General features: G+C 43.7%; 2 protein-coding genes across 3 annotated transcripts in view; both read left to right on the top strand.

Moving 5' to 3' along the window:
- LMBRD2 (LMBR1 domain containing 2) overlaps positions 1-7594 on the top strand; it is a 35672-nt gene extending 28078 nt beyond the window's left edge. For both annotated transcript variants that reach the window (XM_077346976.1, XM_077346975.1), the window contains exon 18: positions 2209-7594. In XM_077346976.1, the coding sequence (XP_077203091.1) occupies positions 2209-2269 (61 nt within the window). In that variant the 3' untranslated portion in view covers positions 2270-7594. The remainder of the gene's footprint in view (positions 1-2208) is intronic.
- A 3720-nt stretch (positions 7595-11314) lies between these two features.
- CAPSL (calcyphosine like) lies at positions 11315-23669 on the top strand. The gene is made up of 5 exons (XM_077346974.1): positions 11315-11435; positions 15998-16134; positions 18429-18606; positions 19632-19841; positions 23534-23669. Exons 2-5 carry the CDS (start codon positions 15998-16000, stop codon positions 23633-23635), a joined length of 627 nt encoding a protein of 208 aa, XP_077203089.1. The 5' UTR covers positions 11315-11435; the 3' UTR covers positions 23636-23669.
- Positions 23670-24624: the final 955 nt, after the last annotated feature.

The raw sequence follows: 24624 nt of genomic DNA, 5'->3' as shown, positions 1-24624 counted from the left end.
GGAGGCAGGGATGTGTGTAAAAATCTGCAGTAAGTGACAAGGAGGCATGAATTCATAAACAGAAATTTTCCCTGCCCGGGAGGAGTAAATTCTACAAGGCTAGCCTAGTGCAGGGGTAGTCAAACTGCGTCCCTCCAGATGTCCATGGACTACAATTTCCATGAGCCCCTGCCAGCGTTTGCTGGCAGGGGCTCATGGGAATTGTAGTCCATGGACATCTGGAGGGACGCAGTTTGACTTCCCCTGGCCTGGTGCATAGAGGAAAATGTCTGCATACCACAAAGGGAGGGGCCACGGTGCGGTCTGTGTTATGCGTGCCAAAGGAAGTGTAACCTCATACCCGCAACAGTGAATGACTAACAAACTTCTGAAATCCATCAAGAAAGGCCAGGCGTAGGGGGAACCAGTGCAGAAATTAAAAGATTGTATTGAGCTGTCTTGCATGAGCCTATGCAGCTTTTTGGATTTTGGTCATAATGTTACCGTTAAGTCCTACGCTGTGTACAAGAGAGAGGGCATGCAGTATCACGACTGCTGCATGAATGAAAATCCTCCAAGTTACTCATTGAATCACATTTCTGCTGATTTAAGACTAATTCTTCCACTGTAATGACTTCGCCAAACGTTATTAGAAATAATAACTGTTCTAGTATCAGTTATCAGTTAATATCTGCCCAGAACATTATTTTGGACTATTTTATACTCAGTCCCCTTGATTTTGTTATTTATGGGTAATTGTGCTCCTTAATTCTCTGTGAACATAGCATAATAAACGGGCATGTTTTGTTGCTCTGCCAAGTCTGAATTTTCCTGATTAAACAAAATACTTGTCTGAACTGTCTCCTCTGGAATTGTTACAAAATGCAACAGTATACTTTGCAAGGCCATTCCTGCATCTATGATAAGGCAAACTGTTCACAGGGTATGGTGGCCATTGATTTATATTGAGGAAACCTACACCCCACCATTCGAACTAAAATCTGCTTCTATCTGCGTAGACTGACCCTGGCTTCTGTTTCTTGGTTGTGCGAGAGTGAGAAGACTGTTAAGAACTGTCATATGGAGAGGGAGACAAATTGGGGGCTCAGTCATTGGGAACCCCACCACCCCACTCTTCTGCCAGTATCATAATATAAGCTCCTGGGGCTTGAATACTATTTTCCTAGGTTCTTTCTTGGTGTCCCCTGCTCAGTCTGAGGCAGGGAGAGCTTTATTTTTGTTGGTAAAGGTATCCCCTGTGCGAGCACAGAGTCATATATGACCCTTGGGGTGACGCCCTCTAGCGTTTTCTTGGCAGACTCAGTATAGGGTGGTTTGCCATATCCTTCCCCAGTCATTACCGTTTACCCCCCAGCAAGCTGGGTACTTATTTTACCGACCCCCAAAGGATTGAAGACTGAGTCAACCTTGCTTTTTTTGTTAGAAAAGTTAAAATTTTAGAAGTGACATTGTCTTTGAGCAGTCCTGATCTGCTGCACTACTTTATAGCCACTTGGCCATCAAGCCTGCTGTTGGAAGGAACAGAATTAGGGCCTGTGAGGTATTTGAGGCAGAGGAGAGAGCAGATTAAACTGGGAAATTCATACACTTAAAAATGAATCACATTCTTCGCTCAGGAACTTGAGCTGACAAATTTTCACCTTTTCCTTTCTCATTCACTGTCTCAACTGCCTTCAACTTTTTGAGACTCCTGGAGCACGTTCAATATGCAGCAATCCATTTTGTGTGTATTTACTTCTCTTTGGGTTTCATGACAGAGATTTGCTTGGGGTCGGGCAGATTGCATGCCTGGGGAGTCCCCCTAGTCTGTAGAAACTCAGGCCTTGATTACATGTGACCTGGTTTTGCTGGCATGAGCTGTTGTGATAAAAATGGCATAGATCTTAACAACCCACTAGAAGAGGAGTTTTCACTGCCATTATTTTTCTGTCTAGTCTTCTTTGAACTGTAACCAACACATTTTGAAATAAGCAGAAGGTTACATAGTTTAGTAAGTGATAAGTCCTGACTGTATAATAGTTTACTGTTCTAATATCAATCAGTTATTCTTTAGCATGTGAAGAAATAAGGCAGCCTAAACTTGTCACACGTTTTTTTAAAAATTAGAGTAAATCTTACTTAAACGTATAAAGTAGCCTGGTTCCTAAGGTTATGTATAACTTATAACTGTCTATTGAAATTACACAGAAATTCCTTTGTGCCCTACAGGCATCAGCCAGGTGGAAGATATCTGTCAATGTCGCGAAGCCGAATCTTTGATGACGTCTAAGGCCACTGAACCCTTGAGTCTCACCTCCATGGCTTTGGGAAATGCTGTCTTTTGGTAACATATCCTGCAACCAAAACAACCTCTCCAAAATGAAGGGTGGGGAATGAAGGAACTTTATATCTTAGAAATGCACTTTGCGTAACAACTTTCCCGATTAACAACTTGACCGATTCTTGACGGGCCAGACATTGGTCTCCAAAACAGGAATCACCTTAGCAGTGCCTTTTCCTTGTTTTCCCTTCAATTCAATGACCCATTCTATTGCTGCTGTCATGAACCAATAGCTGTGTGAGCTATAGGTAGATGCAGAGGAAAGAAAGAATGGCGTGATATTAAAGGGGGTAGAGAGAAATAGGATTGTAGGCAAGAGAGCCTAGCGGCAGGGAGCCAGGGCTCTTGGTCCTGGTGTTGCTGTTATCCAGGCAGTGCCCTCTTTGGTACAGGAGATCTCTCAGAAAGGCCTGAGAAACCTCTGCTACTGTTCACTTGTCCTGGCAGCCATAGCATGATACAGAAAAGATGGTCAGAAATCTCACAGCTTTAGATTTGAATCAGGAAAACAATTCTAAATTCAAGGTTAACGTTTTGTTTTTAAATAAACCAACCTAGAGCTCAAGCTGAGTAGTCAAACTTTCGAGATTGGGGGGGGAGGGGGGAGATTCCATTTTTTTTCCTCTGGAGGACTCTTGATTTTTGATAAGCTAGTCTAATATAGTCGCATCATCCGTTCTAATACAATACAGTTCAGATTATTATATTTCAGTGAACGTTTGTGGATAGCCGCCTATATAAACTTCAGGGGTGGCAGAAAACGGCTCTGGTGAGGTCACAGGCTGGACTGTGGCTCACGTTCTTGAAGAGTGGGAGAAACTGAAGGACAGATCTGTACAGAGTAATAGGGCATAATCTGAAATGTTTGCACGTCAGTCAACACAACTGAGAATGATTCTTTATCAACCTTATATGCATACGAATGGTGTTAGCATGCAGGGGCACAAAGGCCCCACAGAATCGTAATCTGTCACTGGTACTGTTTTATACTTTATATATACTTGTACACAGCTAGCACGTGTTCAGTGAAATCCACCGCACATACTACTTTTTGAGACCTTATATAGCAGCTGCTATTGCAGAATCTTGGCTAAACCCACAAATTGCAAGTCTATTGACAACACTTAAGTCATCTCTGCTGGATTTCGTCTCATCAAAAATACTGTACAGTTCAAATCGTTCTGGTGATGAGTGACAGTCGGCCTTTTTTAAAATAACTGGATTCCTGCAGTGTGATTCAGGCTGCACCGCGATTTTATTGCCTTTCACATCTCCATTTCGACGGTGCCTCTGCTTTTTACAGCCTCGACGGGTTCACTGCGAAAGGATAAACGCTTCATGTTTCAACGAAGACGTTCAAGAAACATCCGGCCGCAAGCAATGCGGACAAAAACATTTTGCTTCACCAGCTCCATCAGCGCTAGGTGGAAATATGTGCTGTGTTTATGGGCCCCAAAATCAAATACATGACCTGGAGAACAGTATGTTTTGTCCTTTGTTCCCCCAGCCTTAAGTCAGCAAAAGTAGGATAGGGAGTAGGCATGTGCAACGGCCTAAGCATGTCCTCCACTCTGTTTCATACATGAGAAAGAGCTGCCTCATTGTGAATTTCGTAGGTGTTTAAAGAAAAGCAACCAACGCAAGTGCATTAAACACTGAATAAGGCTCACGGTTTTGCATGCAGACTGGTTTCTGTCCATTTCATTTGGGTCTAAGCAGCATTGATTCTGTACAAGGCCTGCAGCCTTGGAGTTCTAACATACATTGTGAGAAATACAGAGCTGCCATTAAATTCTGTTTCCTGGCCTTCCTCAAAATGCCTGGTGCGGCACCAAGCAGAGGTATGAGATCACACTACTGTGCGTTGATCGGCTTTGTTGGCCGCCCAGCAGAGCAGGGCAGTGTGAAGAGGCAGGGATGTCATGTGATGCATTGGGTTTATCTAGAGTTGAGGAGGAGGAGCAGAGGAAGTCAGAACAGCAGCTGGTCTGCATCTCTCTCCTACTGTCTAGTTAAAGTCTTTCGGACTTCATAAATTGGTGTCTAGCAAGATTCGTGGTAGCTTCCGTGAAGTGTAATCTAAGGAGTGCATATGTTGGAAGTGGACGGTAAAATTATGTTACCTGTCTTACCAAAATTTGTGATACAGCTGTCACAGATGCAAGAATTTAGATCCCCTGTATCTGTTTATACAGATGCCTAAATAAATGTAAGATTGAGACAATGCTGAACCCCAGTTCATGCACATCTCGGAAAGCAGACCCTTCCTCCAAGTATATCTTCTGTGCTGACATCATCTCTTAAAAATGTATTTTCTGTGATGGTGGGAACAAAAATCCAGAGCATTTAGCAAGATACAAAACCATTAGCAAATCTTCACTTTAGAAGGGATTTTCAAACAACGATGGGAGTTATTGATACATTTTCTTAATAGTGAGTAGCTCAATAGACTCGATTTAGTGGCTAGCAAACGTTTGGGGTTTCATGAAATTTGTGCCTGTATAATTTTTACGTCATACCTTGTGTTATAAGGAAGTCTTCAAAAGCATTTTGGGGGGGGTTTAGATTTGCCATTTCTATTCCCATAACGGTAAGGAAAAGTTACTTTTAGAAATACCTGAGAGAACCATGGAGTCTGCTATGGGTTTTTAAAATCACCCACAGAGATTTGATTTTAACAACCTGCAGCTTTATAACTGGTGAAAAAATTTGTTACTACTGAAAGCTCACTTGATTTCCAAGGACATTGGCTTGAATGCTGGGCTAGAGATTTAGCAGCTCAGCTCTCCTTTTATGAAGGATGTATAAGTGGGAAGTTTACTTGTGACCTCAAGAGGCCCTACTGCTGCTGGTTGCAATGGTCTTCAGAATGAGCAGGGGCACATTGGCATTCTCACAGGGTGCTGCGGCCTCACTGGAAACAGGATTTCAGGAAAAGGACTCACCCATTGCTCATCCTCTAAGTCATCCATGTCTGAGGACTCTGGGGGTTTTCTGCAAAATGAGACCCCGGGACCGCCAGTGTAAGGGCTGAATCCACCCAGACTGAAATGCACAATGCTGAGGTTGCTAGCAGTGTCTTACTTTCTTACTACTGTAAAACAGCAAACCAAAACAGCTGGCAAGGCTTTTGCTTCTGCAGCACAGCTTAACTACCATGTCGGTGGAACGATGGATCATTGAAGCAGATAGCGGACAGCCATGTAACTTTTTACTTTGTAAAGTACCATTAGGATCGGGATCCCACTGTATTAATGATTGACTAGTGATGCTTACGAGCTAATTTTTAATTCACGAGAGTTTTCTAGTAAACGTTGGCACTTTTTGTTTCAGGATTTTGGATTTAGTTCCTCTTTTGTAACAATGCCATTTGCTTAGCGGTTGTAATCATGCAAAGCCTGTGTTCATGCCTCTGATTTCTTCCTCCCCTGATGCTGTCCCATTAAGAACAACAGAGAACAATTGTTTTGTCAGCAATCTTGAGTTTTAGAGTCATGAACAGTGAGATGTATATTTACTGCCCAGATGTATATTTACTGCCCGGATGTGATTGTAATTTATATCTAACATGGGGATATACAAATTGTAGTATTATATACAGAATTATATTTTAACTTATTAGTTGGAATTAAAACGAACTTTGTATTACATCATGTTTGTCTGATCATCAGTGTTTGCTCTGTCATGGCAAAACATCAAAGAGGTTTTCAGGGTGAAGTCTGGATAATCCCATTAAATAAGAGCAGTTTCACATGGTATGATGAAGGGTATTTTTTGAGAGAATTCATTCAGATTTTTAATCAAAAAATTGAATGCTGCTGTTTCACTGGGGCACAGCTAGTGAGTATAGACATAGCTCTGTCCCCCTCACACTACTAATTTCAAATTTGACCTCTTTTATAAAACAGCTTTTCTGGGGGACATTTCTCTACATTAGAAATACGTTTGACAGTTTTGAACGGAGAGGAATTTTCTGTTGCATATTAGCATGCTCTACACTACAGGGTCATCCTATGCAGAGATACTACCCTTCTTAGCCCATTTACTTCAATGGACTTCTTTGGCTTTGGTATACTATTAAAGTTCATAATGGGAGTGGCTGGAATAAAGCTTATTTTTCATACAGCTAGAAATGCTAAGGCAGCTTCTTTAAAGTGAAAATCTATGCTGCTGTACTTTATACTGTCAAAGAAAACCAAATTGAATGTCATTTGCGAACTGAATATAATCAAATAGGCCAGAAAATTAAGAGCATTGTAAATATCACAGAATCTATTTTCCTGGCCTCTCGTAACTTCAAAAGCTGAGATACTCTAATATCAAAGCAGATATAATTCTAGGGAGAAGTAATCTTCATGTAGGTTTCCCACTGATTTGACCATTATGTACATACATGCCTGGATGGTCAGATTCCTGTGACTAATTTTCATGTTGATTCATGCACAGGTTTTTAAGCGTGTCTAAAAATCCAAAGAAGTAACGGAGAGGGTTTTTCCAGGAAGTATTTCTTATATCTGTCCAGTGTACTGAGATTATCAAAAGCACATCTTCTAGCTGGTGTTTGTTGGCAGTCCTGTATTCTGGTATTCCTATCTGTGCCTCTCTTCCTCCCACATGAGATCAGTCAAACACACTTCTCAAATAAATCCATTTTCCTCAGTTCCTTAACTGGGGCAAGAGTATCTGTTTCTTTTGCCATATTGAATTTATTTCTACACTACAGTATCACAGGGTAAGAAAAGCACTAGCAAGCTGCACCAAGAGATATGTTAAAGGGGGGGGGTGCAGTTGGTTTCAGGACTCTCTTAATCCAGGGAGTTTTATGATCTTTCATGGCTGGAAACAAAGAAACCATAGAACTTTACATCCTTGGCCATACTGTGGAATTAACCCCGTGGCCATGAATCGGTGTTCCTCCTATAGTGGTACGTAATCAAGCGTCTCTCTCTTTTCCATTGCGTGTTTTGCATCGTGACATCTAATGAAGTATCTGAATGTAATGGGTTGAAATCAGAGATGCCTTTCTCTGGAGGCACAGAGGTCTTCTATAGATCAATAAAGCAAACCCTTCCCAAAATGTGAACAGGCACTGAGAGATTTACTGTTTGTAGATAATTTCGTCTCATCCATGCAGGCCTTCACAGTATCTTTGATATTCACAGGACTGCAATCATGTTCTGTAAGGGTAACTCGTGTATTTGATTTTTTAAAATAAATTGTACATTTTGTGCTAATCAAGAATAAAGTTTGCATGGGACATGCGTTTCTACAAGACGTTTCTGTTTGTACTGTGTCATTGCTGTAGTCATTTTCCTCCTTTGGGGTAGAAAATTCTTACAAATGAGAACAGAGTCTTGTGAGGCTGAGTTCTGCAGGGCATGTAAAATTGAGTGGTTCCACCAAGCCTACAATTGAGGCCTAAAAGCATCACTGAACAGAACTGGCCTCCCTGTCACCGTCCCAAATGTACATCATCTGGGACCAGTAAGACTCCTCTGTTCCCTCTCTCCTTCCTTGCCAATTCTACCCATCAGGATAGGCAATAACTCAACTGTGTTTAGGCATTTTAGATTTTTAACTATTTAAGGCATATTATAGTTATGTTATTTTTATTCTGTATGTTTCAATAGGACATATCCTGACCTGAGTCCAAAGACAAAAGGGTGGGAAACAAATATAACAAATAATTATAAATATAGCGGCACGGGAGAATGGATAGATGAAGTTCCTGTGCGTAGTTTTAGTCAAGGCAAGACTATCTTGTTAATGGCATCTGTTGATTTTAACAAGAGCCTGAGCAGGGCCTGAGTGTTATAATGAACAAGTGATAGACTCAGATTTAAGGTGCAGGAAAAGGAAATACTACACCCAGTGGATGGGTGATGCTGTGTGTCATGGAAGCAATTGCTGTTTGTCTGCCAGTAAAATTGATGGTTGAATGAGAGATTACTTCTTTCAAGGACAGTTCCTGCCAGAGTGCAAAAGGTGGGTTACATTGTTGTCTGTTTCATGGAAAACCCAGGCCAAAGACCTCTTCCAACCAATTGTCATGCTGTCTCTAAGGTGCCATTGAGTTAATCAGTAGGCCTGGTGGAGTGACCTCGGTATTCTTAGATTCAAGTGGGTAGCCGTGTTGGTCTGCAGTAGCACAACAAAATCAGAGTCCAATAACACCTTTAAGACCAACAAAGATTTATTCAAGGCGTGAGCTTTCGAGTGCTTGCACGCCTTGAATAAATCTTTGCTGGTCTTAAAGGTGCTACTGGACTCTGATTATGCTATACTTCTTGTTACGTTTTGTCCTGCTGGGAATTTAAAAAAAAAAGACTTGTGTTGTCTACCTTTCTGATAGATTTCTTAACAGCATGACTCAGATTTGTTAATGGCATGACTCCTTCCTTATCTTAAGTGGGAAACACTTGGATTCATGTTTAATTTTTCTCCAGGCCAGACAGGCTAAGGATCCTGGGTTTTTTTAAAGGGGGTTATCATCTGGGCATGGGATTGGGGCCACTGTGGGTGGGCAGGTAGTTGTGAATTTCCTGCATTCTGCAGGGGCTTGGACTAGATGACCCTGGAGGTCCACAGTTCTATGATTCTAGCAGGATCTCTCCAGGTATGTGGGGGATAATTTAAATTTTTTAAGAGAAAAAAAAAATCCCTAAATCCCTTTTTGATAGGAACAGGACTTTAGAGGCAATTAAAAATCCTGATGGCAAAAGGGGAGAGAGCTGCTTTCAAAATGACTGTTGCTACTTGCTCACAGCTCTGGTAGACTACGGGGGGGGGGGGGGGGGGAAGAGGCTTAAAGAAAATAGCCACAGTCTCCAGAGGGAGACTTAGCTACAGAAAGAATCTGAAACAAGTAGTCCTAAACAGAGAAGAATGCAAGCATAGGAACATGAAACATTAGGCTAAATGGCCTGTAATTTCCTGGTTTCCTTCTAGAGCCTTTTGAAAAAATTGATGTAACGTTTGCTACCCTCCACTTTTCCGGTGCAGTAGCTTAATTTAATGATGATAAGTTACATATATGGGTAAACAGATCAATAATCTTGTTCCCTAAAGATTCTCGGTGTATGCATCAGGGCTTGGGGATTTATTGGCGTTTAAATTTCCCAAGTAGGTCTAGAACTTTGTCTCTTCAGATCTCCAAAGATATCTGACGCTAAGCAGGGTTGACCTGGTTTACTTGAATTTGGATTGCCTCTAAGGCACACTAGGTCATGATACAGACATTTCTTGGCTGGCTGCCAGGCCATCCTAGGATATCCTGGATATATTACACACACATAAGTATATTTCTCAGTTCTTACGCCTCCCTAAAAATATTGGTTGTGGCGAAGGTGCATGCCCCATGTACCTATCAAATTATTGGTTGTGGAGTAGGTACATGATGTAGGTACATGCCCCACATTTTCCACAGTGAACACAGATGCAAAAAAAATTAGTCAGGCGTCTCTGCTATCTCCCTATCTTTCATTCCTTGGACATCTAGTGGCCCTACTGCTTCTCTTAACTGATTTCCTGCTCTGTGGCTATACTTAAGGAAATGTTTACTGTTTTTCTTCATGCTTTTAGCAATCTTTTCCGTAAAATCTCTTTTTGCATGCCTAATCACTTTCATTTCTGTTCTGCTCATTGGGGCACACCATCCCACTTCTTAAATAAGCCTTTTGGTTTGTTGTAGTTTCCTTGACTTGTGTTGTTAATTCTATTAGATTTGGCAGTGCCTTTCCAAACCTGGGGGATGTATTTTATCTGGGCTTCAACTAATGGTGCTTTAAATTGTGTCATTTCCACTATTCCTCTCATTTTTGTACGTTTCCCTCATATGAAACCAAACGTTAGTTTTGGACTTCAGAGGCAACCCGGAAAAAAACAGAAGTGACTTCATGCCTTTCTAGGAATAATGGGAAACACTATGATAGAAGCATAGAGTTCTCGGCAGTTCCTAGACAGAACTGGTGTTACTTCAAGGGGGAAATGGGAAGTATCACCATAAGATTTCAGTGGTTCCTAGAAGGGCATAACATCAGTTCCAGGTTTTCCCCAGATATGACATCATGCCAGAAGCCTGATAGTCATTTGTAAAAATTTTCTCTTTGTAAAATTTTGAGCAGGAGTAGGAAAGGGGAATTGGGAGATCCCTCACCTCCACCTGCGGATTGGCAATGCTAGTTCTAAATCCTAGTTCTGTCACATAGTAAATGAGTTCATAAATGCATTTCCATGCCATCTCAGGATGAAAATGAGAGGATAGACACGTAATGGAAATATCCTCTCTGTACAAAAATTAAAACATGAATGTGGCAGGCAGAACAGCAGAATCGAGCCCCATTGACACGCTAGTTTTCTATGTTCCTGGATTTTATTTCTCAATATGGATGAGGTGGTCAACTTACAAGCCTCTACCTGCATTCTGATTGGGGATTGTGCCAACACAGATGTATCACCTCATCGGCTGTTTGGAAGAACCATCTACTAATTGTGCCTATTCTACAAAACATCTTTATACATCTCCATTTGCAGACTCCGTTCATTCATCTAATATATATTTTGGAAAGAACAGAAATGCTGCAAATGAGCAGCTCCAATATTTCCTGGACAACATAGGTGAATCAGCTTAGGGCTGATCCTGCGTTGAGCAGGGGGTTGGACTGGATGGCCTGTATGGCCCCTTCCAACTCTATGATTCTATAATTTTACTCAGTCGGTTGACCCTCTGCTACCCTGAAGAGAAATCTTCCTTCCTTCAATCGTGAAGGGAGAGGGGAATATCCATGAGGCACAGAAGCCACAAAATCCCAAGCAGCGGGTTACGCTGGGCCTTTCATAGCCGCCCATATCTCCTTGGAAACAAGGCAGTAAACTCCAAGCAGGGCAGGGACATGTAAACAAGTCAAAGGAGGTGGACGGGCACCAGAGCCTTCCAGTCAGCGATCAGCCTTTTTTTCATGGTTCTGCATTAATTATCTGAGTTGCCCAATCAGAGGCAAGAAGATATGAGCCTGGGGAGGGAGGGAAATGCGGGGAAGAACCAGGCCCTCTTCCCCCAAACTGAACAAGGGAGCGTCCGTAGTTTCAGGTAGAAGCAACAGGTAACAGATTCAAGGTAAAGGATTTGATCTCTTTCCTTTATCCTTTATCCGTTGGGTCCGACAGGTTACCATCCAGGGGTGCATGGCAGTGTGATGTAGCTTTTTGTTGTGGTTGTGAACTTTTAAAGGCAGACCTGTAAGCATCAATCTTTCAGGTGTCAGCACACTGGGAAAATGCTGGTAGCAAAAAATTGGAAGGGGGGAATCACTGATGGCACATTTCCAAAAAAGCTTCTGGAAACAATTACACACTGGTAGATCGGCTGGTTTCATACCCTTGATAGAGAGAGAGAGAAGAACGTGGAAGTCAAGATGGGTATCCTGCTCAGCCCTTGAGAGTAAGAAATAAAACTCTTAAAAGACGAAATGATCCGTTGTGTCGTAAGCATTAGCAGGCAGGTGCTGGCCAGATTCCTTTTAGTGGGAGAACTCTAAGTCAGATTGATTACGGTCCTCGCAGTTTGTGCACAGCTTTGTTTCTGGTTTCTTTTAGAAACCTCCGGATCAGTCAAAGAATACATGCAATTATTAATGTTTAATAGTTTGAAAGGACTATTCCCCCTCCCTTTGCCTATTTGCCCTCCTTCTCCCCCCCCCCCCCTTTGCCTATTCCTTCTTTCTCATTTCAGAACAATTGTTAACTTTGGAAAAGAAAAGCAATTGCAGATCTGAATTCTCTATCAAGTCCCACATTGGGGCAGCTGTTAGAATGCTAAGTTCACACTGGTGGTGTCTCTCAAGGCGTGTCACAGATGAAGCTGTTTGAAGAGGATTTCACTTAGCGGCTATGCTTTCCCCCAGGCAACCACCTGGGGAAAAAAGAACCTCAGATTAGCCCTGCTGGTTCAGACCAGTGGTCCATCTAGGCCAGCATCCTGTTGCACACTGTGTCCAGTTCTGTTGGAGGGTCACAAACAGTGTATAGAGACTGAGGGCTTCCCCAGTGTTGCCTCCTGGCTCTGGGATTTAGAGGATTAGTACCTTTGGTGTAGTGTTAGGAGCATGGACTTCTAATCTGGTGAGCCAGGTTTGATTCTGTGCTTCCCCACAAGTAGCCACCTGGGTGACCTCTGGCTCGCCAGGGCACTAATGAAGCTGTTCTGACTGAGCAGTGATATCAGGGCTCTCTCAGCCTCACCTCACTCACAGGGTGTCTGTTGTGGGGAGAGGAAAGGGAATGCAATTGTAAACCACTTTGAGACTCCTTCGGGTAGAGAAAAGTGGCATATAAACACCTTCAGTAATATCAGGGCTCTCTCAGCCTCACCTCCCTAACAGGGTGTCTTTTGTGGGGAGAGGAAAAGGAAGGCAATTGTAAGCCACTTTGAGACTTCTTTGGGTAAAGTGGCATATAAGCACCAACTCTTCCTCTTTGAATGTGGAGGTTCCTTACAGTCACCACTTCTAGTAAGCCGTAGAGCAGGGGTAGTCAAACTGCAGCCCTCCAGATGTGCATGGACTACAATTCCCAGGAGCCCCTGCCAGCGTTCGCTGGCAGGGGCTCCTGGGAATTGTAGTCCGTGGACATCTGGAGGGCCGCAGTTTGACTACCCCTGCTGTAGAGTTCTGAGGCTAGTAACCATTGATAGAGTTATCCTCCATGAATCTATCTAATCCCCTTTTTGAGCTGTTCGCTACATTCTCTGGCAGTGAATTCCACAATCTGTGTAGAGCAGTATTTCCTTTCATCCCTTCTGAACCTACTGCCCATCTGCTTCATTGTATGCCCTTGAGCTCTAGTCTTTTGGGAGAGGGCAAACATTCTCTTCGTCAACTCTTTCCACTGCAGGCATAATTTTATAACCTTCAACAATACTGTTCCCACTTAATTGTCTCTTTTCCAAGCTGCAAAGTTCCATACTCTTCAACCTTCCCCCTTGGAGAAGGTGCTCCAGCCCCCCTGATCACCTTGGCTGCCTTCCTCTGTAGTTGTTTAAAAGGTAAAGGTATCCCCTGTGCAAGCACTGAGTCATGTCTGACCCTTGGGGTGATGCCCTCCAGCATTTTCATGGCAGACTCAATACGGGGCGGTTTGCCAGTGCCTTCCCCAGTCATTACCGTTTACCCCCCAGCAAGCTGGGTACTCATTTCACCGACCTCGGAAGGATGGAAGGCTGAGTCAACCTTGAGCCGGCTGCTGGGATCGAACTCCCAGCCTCATGGGCAGAGCTTTCAGTTTGCATGTCTGCTGCCTTACCACCCTGCGCCACAAGAAGCTCTTCTGTAGTTGTTGCAGCTCTGCAATCTCCTTTTATAGATACGGTGATGACTAGAATAGTACACAGATTTCCAGAAAGAGCGAGTCTGCTAGCACAGAGAAAACTGCTGATGCCGCTGATGAGTAGCCATTTCAGATTAACACCTTGCACCACAGCAGTCTCTCACGCATAAACAAGGTTATTTCCCTCCATGGCAACAATTGTGAGATTGGCCACCTGTTCTTTTTGTCGTAAGGAACAGTTCCTTTTTTAGAAGATGTGTACATGTGCTGTAAAAGCAAAAGTCAGCTTGAATTCAACACATCACAAGAAGGGCCTGTTCTAATACAGTACAGCTCATGTCCTGACAGCATCAAGAACATAATTAATGCCTTATTTTGGAGCTGGACACACAAGTATGAACCCAGCCTCGGAACATTTGGATTAGGCAAAGAACAAATTTAAGACACTTTTGAGCCCTTCTTCCACTGTTCTTTTGCAGCTGTGGAAGAACAGTGTGTAAATATGAGAAAACGCAAGTCGTTTTTAAAGGGCTTGGCCACTTTCAGCTTTAAAGGGGCTTGTTTTAGATTTCTCAACAGATTGTTGTCCACACAAAATGGATGGATTCACAGTCACATTCTAGCCTTTCTGCACTTTATGATTGCTGTCTCAGTTTGGCATGAAGCATGTTCTGTTTGTCTGAATGATAACTGGGTGTCCTGTTAGGTTTGGTGTTTATTAATACCATCCTTTACGGCAAGTCAAGGCAGTGTAGTGGCTAGAGTCTCAGGCTACCATCAAGGAGATCAAGATTCAAACCCCAATTCTACAGCAAAGCTTTTCCCTTTCTTGATACATCTCCTTCCTCAGGCATATAGTTTGATTGGCTTCCAAGATATTTGGCAGATCGTTATTTTCCATATAAAGTTAATTTGACATCCGTTCCTATTTTTTGTATACACTGTGATTCTAAGCGTTTAATTATTTAGATAAGTTCAAATCACCTATTTATTTCATTATTTATTCATTATTATTTATTTCTTCAAAACGTTAAGAAATAACTTCTGTACAAGTGTCTCTGTGTTCCCCAGATGGATTTCTATTAAACATCAGGGGCATTTGCTTTAATTTCCTGGTGCTGTCTTCTTTCAGCAGTAATGTGTTTAATTTCAATTGAAACAATGATTTTGGATCGTTAGATATATTGTCCAAGAGCCAGCTTGGTGTAGTGGTTAGGAGTGTGGACTTTTAATCTGGTGAGCTGGGTTTGATTCCCTGCTCCTCCCCCATGTGCAACTAGCTGGGTGCCCTTGGGCTTGCCATGGCACTGATAAATATGTTCTGACCGAGCAGTGATATCAGGACTTTCTCAGCCTCACCTTCCTCACAGGATGTCTGTAGTCTTCTACACCATGAAACCACTAGCTTTGATTCATGGTCCCAATCTTTTTGACAATCTTTGCTGTTGCTTTTAACAGTAGGTTGACTTACAGTTGCTAACATTTGTTGGTGGTATGGATTCACACTAAACTGCCTGTTTCCACCAATTACCTTTTACTACCCACCCGGACTGCTCCTTAGAAGGCCAGATCCTGAAGATGAAACTCAAATACTTTGGCCACCTCATGAGAAGGAAGGACTCCCTGGAGAAGAGCCTAATGCTGGGAGCGATCGAGGGCAAAAGAAGAAGGGGCCGACAGAGAATGAGGTGGCTGGATGGAGTCACTGAAGCAGTCGGTGCGAACTTAAATGGACTCCGGGGAATGGTAGAGGACAGGAAGGCCTGGAGGATCCTTGTCCATGGGGTCGCAATGGGTCGGACACGACTTCGCTACTAACAACAACAACCCCCCCCCAATTATGTTGTTCCTCAGGGTCCCCTGTACTCCCGAAGTTGCATTTTGTGGAGATCAGTTGGCTTCACTGAGGTAGGGAAGGCAGGAAGCTTCAATTATGGCACTGGAAAATTTAGTCTGGATCCAAACCAAAGTGTATCTCCACCAGCTTTCTGGAAATTTCTGCAAAATCAGCAGTTAAGGGGTTAAGTGTGGCACTAAAGGCACGAGAGCAGGTCAAGTAACTTTGCCTGGTCCATCGGCAATCCTAAAGGGATTGTTCAGAAACTACTGCACAGTGTCGAAGGAACCACTAGGCTAAAGTGACCCCAAATGGTGATCCCAGCCAAGCCCTGCCCCTCCCAATACACGTTTCCAAGAGGAAAGGAAATGAATATCGAGTCTGTGGGCAAAACCTGCTTTTTCGGGCTTTCCAAAGGTTTGGAGGGCATGAGTTTGTTTTCCTTCCGAAGCATGTTTCGTAATCTTTGTGCCTCTTATCTGCCATTTAGAAATATGAGGTCCTTTTCCTTCTTCCAGATGGCTGGTACAGCAAGGCATGACCGGGAGATGGCTATCCAAGCCAAGAGAAAACTGGCCAGTACCACAGATCCAATTGAGAAACTGCGGCTTCAGTGTTTGGCCAGAGGATCTGCAGGCATCAAAGGCCTCGCAAGGTAAACTGAGTTCATGAGGTAGATTATTAAGCCATCCCTAGGATCTGTGGGCCTGGAGGTTGCTGAAGCGAGGCAAACAATTTCTCCAATTTCCACCTCCCGTTTCGAGAGGTTTAGATATGATGTGAACCTCCCCGAGTCAAGAAAATGTCAGAGTGTGTTAGAGACAGAGTTAGAGGCTGCCCGCGGCTTCTTTACGCCTGGAATTACTTCACGCCTCATGGATTTCTTTAATTGTAAGGAGGATTAAGGGGGAAAGCGAACAGTTTCCAAAAACTGCAGATTATTTATAAAGAAAAAACGGAAAAAATTAAAATGTCATCAGGTCCAATCAAAGTACTTTTGTGGGGGGGGGGGGAGAATAGTCACAACTCAGGTTGCCGTCTCAGGTTTGAGAAATTCCTGGAGATTTGAGGTTGGGACCTGGGGAGGGCAGGATTTGAGGAGGGGAAGAGCATCTGTGGGGTCCAATTGTCAGGTTCACTAAGAAACCTTAGCTCCATGGCATTTTGAAAGTTTATTGAAGACTTAGCATGAAGGTCAGGATTAGTCCTGGCTTAGATTGTCAGAGCGAATCTGTTCCACATAATATATTGCTGGTAAAGGCTTGGTGGAGGAGTGTGTACCATGGCTTAAGTGCCACTCAGCGCTTAACACCCACTCAGGGTGGCTGTTCCGTCCCTGAGTACTTCCTCCTCCAACAGGCTTGCCTGTCTGTCCAGTGGCCAACCAATCGCCTTCCGTCCCCCCTTCTCCTCCCACTTCCCTCTGAGGCTCAGAGGCTGCAGATCCCTGCCATGTGAGAGTAGTCCCTGCCGGTGAGCTCCCTGACAGCTGCCTGCAGCCTTTCCAGGTCCTGGGTGGAGGGGGAGGCCATCCACAGAGTTCTTCACCCACCCCAATCTAGCACCCATTGTATTCCTGAATGCAACAGGCTTGGCCCCTAGTTTAGTATAAACAACCCTACATTAACCTAAGTCATTGGTCACACACCTCTACAAAGCATCATGTGCATACATCAAGCCTACCTCATAGGTACATCATTAACTAGGCAATTCTAAAACTTTTCTCACAGTTACCATAAACATCCTGGCTCCAATCAGATGCAGATAAGTTTAACATTTTTTTTTCAGTCACTGGTGACCCAACAGACTGAAACTAACAGCTTTGCTTACCAGATTAAGATACTATGTTCTCAAGCAAAATTTGCCTTGCAGCTGGACTTTATGCACAAACAATACTTGCAAAGCACAAGCTGGCGGTTCAAGCCATAACAATGGATGGCATCTCATTCAGAAACTCCTAAACCCCAGAGTTAGGGTTGCCAGCTCCAGGTTGGGAAATTCCTGGAGACTTTGGGCTGAAGCTAGCAGTGGGTGAGATTTCGGGCAGGGAGGGACCTCAGGGGAGTATAATACTATGAGGTCTACCCTCCAAATCAGCCATTTTCTCCAGAGGAACTGATCTCTTCCATCTGGAGATGAGCCGTAAAACCAGGACTTCCTAGGTCCCACCTAGGGACTGATATCCCTACTCAGAGTCTGTCCCTTGCTAAGTATTATTGTTGTTGTTGTTGTTGTTGTTATTAGATTTATTTCCCACCGCTATCAGCTGTCTCACAGCAGGTTACATAAGATAAAATAGTGATAAATTAATGTTGCATGGGCTTCATTTTGCATACTTTAGTTTTGTGCAGTTATCTGCTGATTAAAATAACCATAAATTTGATCAGTACTAATCCCTTGTACAAGGAAGAAGAGAGTTTATTTGAAGAAGAAGGAGTTGGTTTTTATATCCTGTTTTTAACTACCTGACGGGGCCCCAGAGAGGCTTACAGTCACCCTCCCTTTCCTCTCCCCACAGCAGACATCCTGTGAGGGAGGTGAGGTTGAGGGAGCCCTGGTATTGCTGCTCAGTCAGAACAGCACAATCAGGGCTGTGACAAGCCCAGGGTCACCCAGCTGGCTGCATGTGGAGGAGAAATGGGGAATCAAACCCAGATCACCAGATTAGAGGCTACTGTGCTTAACCACCACTCCAAGCTGAGCCAAAGACATAAACATTGGAATGGTACAGATGACAGACGGAGGGAATGGGACCAGCCACTAGAGCTTAAGTGGCAAAATCTGAAAGTGAATTTGAACATGGGAACTGATTTCTTGGGGGGGGGGGGGAAATTAAAATGAGATGTTTCTTTTCTCCTAACCTTTCTCCCAGGGTCGGTATATTTTTGTTCCCCATTCAGCTCACTTGTTCTTTGCATTACAGTTTCCGATCCCTGCTTTCATCTTTAGGGTCTTTCGTATCATGGATGACGACAACAGCCGGTCCCTTGACTTCAAGGAGTTCTTGAAAGGCCTCCACGATTATGCTGTGTTGATTGAGAAAGAAGAAGCGGAACAGATTTTCAAGATTTTTGATAAAGATGGGAGTGGAACCATTGACTTTGATGAATTTCTCCTAACATTAAGAGTATGTTTCTTATAAAAACACTTTCTTATGTCATGGTGACATACATCACACAAACACCAGCTGTCCCTATTTCCGATTATCAGTCCCCACCTGCAGTGGTCTCATCTCAGAAGCCACGCATCTCATTATTACTCCAAACATCTGGATCAGCAGTCCTTCCCCACTGTCTCCACTAGCACAGGTCCTCCACAGATGGTCATAGACTGGTGCAGTCAATCTGCACAAAGATAATTTGCACCCTAGCACCTCCACTCTACAGTGGGATCCTGCTTGAAGAAGGCAGTCCTGTGCAGTGAGTTAAACTGGAACAATTCTACCTGGGATTGCACAAACAGACTGGGATGGTAGCTAGTGTAGTCTGTTCAGGAGTCGGAAAGGAACTGGGGCTGACTTCATGAGCTGGTGGGTATGAGCAGTGCAGGCCCTTGCAACCTATTTCCCTGCTTCCTATATAAACCAGTCTATATAATCAGCGGAATAGCTAGAAAACTTTTCCTGGCCTGCTTCATCAGGGAAGAGGGCTTTAGCCTATTTCCACTTCCCAGGGCACATCACCTGGGCCTTTGTCACCGTTCCCAAGATTGGCTTTGCGGGGTGGGTCTCAGCGGGCTGTTGGGGGAAGATCCATTTTGGCATGCTTGTTGCATTTCATTGGATTCAACCTTACATTCACATCTTTCGATCAATATTGTGAAAAATTCAACTGAAGTTCTGTACATCTCCTGTGCTCCTTAAGAAGTGTTGGTTTATATACTCCACTTTTCACTACCCAAAGGAGTCTCAAAGCGGCTTACAATCCTTCTCCCCACAACAGACAACCTGTGAGGTCAGCGGGGCTGAGAAATCTCTGAGAGAACTGTGAGTAGCCAAAGTTCACCCAGCTGGCTGTATGTGGAGGAGTGGGGAATCAAACCCAGTTCTCCAGATTAGAATCCACGGTTCTTTAACCATTATAAGTAATAGTGGTGATGCTGGGTTGAAGGTGGAACTCTAATTCCCATATTTCTATGTTATGTCTTGTTCAGCCTCCAATGTCAAATGCCAGGAAAGAAGTCATCATGCAAGCTTTTCGGAAGCTAGACAAGACAGGGGATGGTGTTGTCACCATTGAAGATCTGCGAGGAGTCTACAATGCAAAACATCACCCCAAGTATCAGAATGGTGAATGGACGGAAGATCAGGTTTTTAGGACTTTTCTAGATAACTTCGATTCACCCTATGAAAAAGATGGGCAGGTAAGTGAAATAGCCCTAAGAGACTGAAGAGAAGCTCTTTTACTGTAGCAGAGGTGACCAAACTGTGTCTCTCCAGATGTCCATGAACTCCAGATGTCCATGCATTCATGGTAATTGTAGTCCATGGACATCTGGAGAGTCACAGTATGGCCACCCCTGGTGGGGTGGTATCCAGATTTTCATCCCTGGTGTTGCAGCCCCCCAAATCCTCATTTTGATTTTGCTTCTCCATTGCACGAGTTGAACCTGTAACCCCGCTGATATTCATCAGGAAGATGGGCAGGCTGCTTCAGAATAGGCTGGGAAGGGGAATATAGAACCCAAAAGGTCACTCTGTGAGCTTCATGGTGACTTGGGCCAGTCAATATTAATCAGGCTATAAATGCATCATTTTATCATATGTGGTGGATTTGCGAAAAAGAAAGGAAATATTGTCTTATGATTCCTAATGAGATACAAAAGATACTGAAAATTAACTTTGTATTAGATAATGCATGTTATTAAATGTGATACCAAATAATGTTAGAATATATAGTGAACTTGTTAAGTACATGGTAACAGCTGCAAGGATTCTATATGCATCAAGATGGAAAAAATAAACCCCACCAGAACTTACGGACTGGTCAAACAAAATGGCCGGCTATGAAACAACAGCAAAACTTACATCTCTGATGCACATCAGACTGACATCACGCCTAGAAGAAAACGGGGTCCTATTAGACTATATTGACTATATTCATCAGTAAAATGAGATGGAAAAGAATTACTGAGTTATAAAATACAAACTGCAATATTATGAGTCTTTTCCTCCTCCCCTTTCTTCTAAAAAGCTATCTTCTAGGAAAATATTTGCTCCCCCCGCCCCATTTATTTTGTATTATAAAACAGCAGCTTCATGTTTTTAAGAAATAACAGTTCTGTAATCTGCAGTGTAGAGCCTCTTGTGGCGCAGGGTGGTAAGGCAGCTGACATGCTGTCTGAAGCTGTCTGCCCATGAGGCTGGGAGTTCAATCCCAGCAGCTGGCTCAAGCCTTCCATCCTTCTGAGGTCGGTAAATGAGTACCCAGCTTGGGAAAGGCACTGGCAAACCACCCCGTATTGAGTCTGCCATGAAAACGCTGGAGGGCGTCACCCCTAGGATCAGACATGACTCAGTGCTTGCACAGGGGATACCTTTACCTTTAATCTGCAGTGTATTACTTTTAAATAACCCATTTATATTTATTCAACCCTGGCATAAAACTGTATGAAATAAATAATAAATTATAAAAAACATTCCCTTCTCCCTTCCAATTAAAGATAACCAGATAGGATAGGAAGGAAAGACTCTGATATATCATATTCATTCAACAGGAAAAGTCAGCAAGGATCCCATTCTTAAATGTCTTGAGACCTTGATTTTCTTGAAAAGTAGCTATTCCTTTTCCCTGAAACAAATCCCTTTGCTATTAGCCATGGCAGGGGAGAAAGAAGGCATGCAGTCTTCCTTTCATATACCCCTCTCCCCCCAAAGGAGGTGAGAGCCTTTCAAAAATCCTGGAGTAAATGAGGCAGGGAGCTAAACCCTTCCTCCTTTCATGCCTGGCCCTGTGCCTTGCAGGGTTTGGACTGGAAGGAAGCCAGGCTTAGAGAAAAATGCTGAAGAATTAACAGAGTGCCCTGAAGTTGGGTAATTGGCACAGGGGGGCAGTATTTAGCTCTCTCCCCCCCCCCCCGTACACTCTGTTTTTATTTCACAATTTTACACCCCGCCTCCAACTCCATATACTGTTTGAGGATTTTGGGGGGAAAGAGGAAATGTCACATGGTAGTGTTGTCTTCCTGTGCTAGCCTTGCAAATGAGAAAGTTAATTGTGCTTAAAATAAGGATCTGTTCTTCTATCCTTCTGAAACTTCCCAAAAAGATTCCATTCTGTGGTCATGATTCCTAAGAATATCATTCCAGTTGGATAGAAAACAAAAGAAGTTAGAGCTCCAAGTATGTTTCCCATTAGCCTTATTGTGGCAATACATTTGGGAGTATCCAGCTGCATCTATTCATTCATTCATTCATTCATTCATTCATTCATTCATTCATTCATTCATTCATTCATTGCCTCTTTGTATATCCAGGCTTGGGGGAGGGTACAACATATTTTACAACAAAGTTAAAGTCAGAATATAAAAACTATACAATAAATAATTAAAACTCAGTCCCAATGCCTCAATATATCTGGATGATATGGATATTCTGGGGATAGGGAGGATGTAGTTTGTCTGAGCGACTTGGCTTCAGCTGTATGCCTGGTAGAATACCAAAAGCACAGAGTCATAGAATCATGGAATCATAGAGTTAGAAGGGACCTCCAGGGTCATCTAGCCCAACCACCTGCAGGATGCAGGAAATTCAGAACTGCCTGCCTACCCACAGTGACCCCAATTCCATGCCCAGATGATGCTCCCCCCCCCAACCAGAATCCCTGGCTAGCCTGGCCTGGAGGAAATTTCCCTTCGACCCCAAAATAGTGTTTGGCATTTCCCTGGGCATTCAAGAAAGGGCTACAAGAGCCAAACTCACACCCAATCCCTTCTGCCCACCCACTCACAATCTGCCAAGTTCACATGCAACACTCTTTATCCTCCCAGTCACTATTTCCTCCCACGTTTGTATGAAGTTGCAAATACGGTTGGCACCCTAATCAGTCAAAATGGTAACTGCTTCTACATGGACGGCCACAGGTAGCATGTGGGCCCAGTGCATGTTGCTTGGCGTCCCCAACCGTAACATCTGGAACGGGCCACTGAAAACCACGAAAGAAAAAGTGAGATCTTGGACCCTGTTCATAACTTATCTCTGTGGATAACCAATGACACGTCTCTCTGAAGCCGTCTCATCCCCCTTTGAATCCCATCCTGATTCTCACCAATGGGAATGCAGCAGAGTGAACGGTTCGGCAGGGCTTGTAAAACAAGGCTGTTCCGACAGGCCACTGGTTATAACATTGCTGAGTTGAACTGGTCTCCCTATCAAAGCCCCAACTGTACATCAATTGGGACCTATAAGACTCCTCTGCCCTCTCTCTCCTTCCCTTCTACTGAAACGCAGAACAGGCAATTATGGACAGAACTGTTTTTACCTGTTTTTGACTTTTAATTATATATTTTATGTTTTATTGTATTGTATATGTTAGTATTTTATTATTTTGTGTCTTTTTAATATGATGTTCCCCAACCCTGAAATCAAAGAGAAAGCAAAAAGAGGAAGAAGTTGTTTTTTATACCCCGCTTTTCTCTACAAGAAGGAGTCTCAAAGGAGGTTACAATCTCCTTCCCTTCTTCTCCCCACAACAGACGCCATATGAGGGAGGTGAGGCTGAGAGAGCCCTGATATTACAGAAGAAGAAGAATTGGTTCTTATATGCCGCTTTTCACTACCCGAAGGAGTCTCAAAGCGGCTTACAATCTCCTTCCCTTCCTCTCCCCACAACAGACACCCTGTGAGGGAGGTGGGACTGGGAGAACTCTGACGGGACTGCTCTGTGAGAACAGCTTTGGCAGGATTGTGACTGGCCCAAGGTTACCAAGCTGGCTTCATGTGGAGAAGGCATGCGGAATCAAACCCAGCTCTCTAGATTAGCAGCCACTGCTCTTAACCACTACACTAAGCTGATGATGATACTATTATTTTTCTCTTTCAAATTTCTCCACTTTAGGTGACAACGGATGAATTCATGAACTATTATTCCGGTGTCAGCGCGTCGATAGATACGGATGTCTACTTCATTGTGATGATGAAAAATGCGTGGAAAATCTGATTGTGTGATTTTATAAAATAACCTCCCCCCCGCACCCCGCTTCTTCTGGTTTGTAACATCTCCTGAGCCTCACATCCAGAATAGGACAAGCATGTTAAATAGAACTGCCTCATGGAATAGGCTGCCTAAGGAGGTGGTGAGCTCCCCTTCACTGGCAGTCTTCAAGCAAAGGTTGGATACACACTTTTCTTGGATGCTTTAGGATGCTTTGGGCTGATTCTGCGTTGAGCAGGGGGTTGGACTAGATGGCCTGTATGGCCCCTGCCAACTCTATGATTCTATGATTCTAATGTGGTTGCCACGCACATAGCATTAAGGTCTCCACTAACTTGGCTGGTGTTTTGGCAGGATCACCCCTGGGGAAGAAGAGCCTCCTACTTCAGCAAACCCACATGACCAAAATGTGGAATGTGAATAGGGAGGCATTTTGAGCAGAAAAGTGGCAGGCCGTAGGGTCAGAACTTGACTCTTTCCTGCCTGTGGTTCTTTCCAGAGGTGGTCTATCCTACTAGCGCAGTGGTTCTCAACCTGGGAGTCAGGACCCCTTTGGGGGTCGAACAACCTTTTCACAGGGGTCGTGGCAGGGCAAGCAGCTTTACCGGAGGGTCGCCGCCACTGTTCCTGCAAGAATGGCATGGTGGGACAAGAGGCAGAGCTGAACTGAGGAACCCTGGGAAAAAACAATTTATATACAATCATGAACAGTGGATCTTCACGCCATTGGTCAGTTTCGGTTTAAGTTCTGTGAAAGAACACTTGCATAGTTTTATGGTTGGGGTCACTACCACATGAGGAACTGTATTAAAGGGTCGCGGCATTGGGAAGGTTGAGAACCACTGGACTAGCACATTGTGGACCCCACAGATTCTGGATCCTCATGGTGCTTGTATGATTAGGGGGGCTTCGCACTGTGATTCCTAGGGGCCTTTCATACTTCTGCAGCTCGCGAGCCCAAAGGACTAAATAAGGAAGCTCTCAGTTGCTTCCCT

Source organism: Paroedura picta, chromosome 7 (assembly GCF_049243985.1).
Source record: "Paroedura picta isolate Pp20150507F chromosome 7, Ppicta_v3.0, whole genome shotgun sequence".
Classification (NCBI taxonomy): Eukaryota; Metazoa; Chordata; class Lepidosauria; order Squamata; family Gekkonidae; genus Paroedura; species Paroedura picta.
Note: the sequence above shows the minus strand (reverse complement) of the source record. Positions and strands in the feature narration are given on the sequence as shown.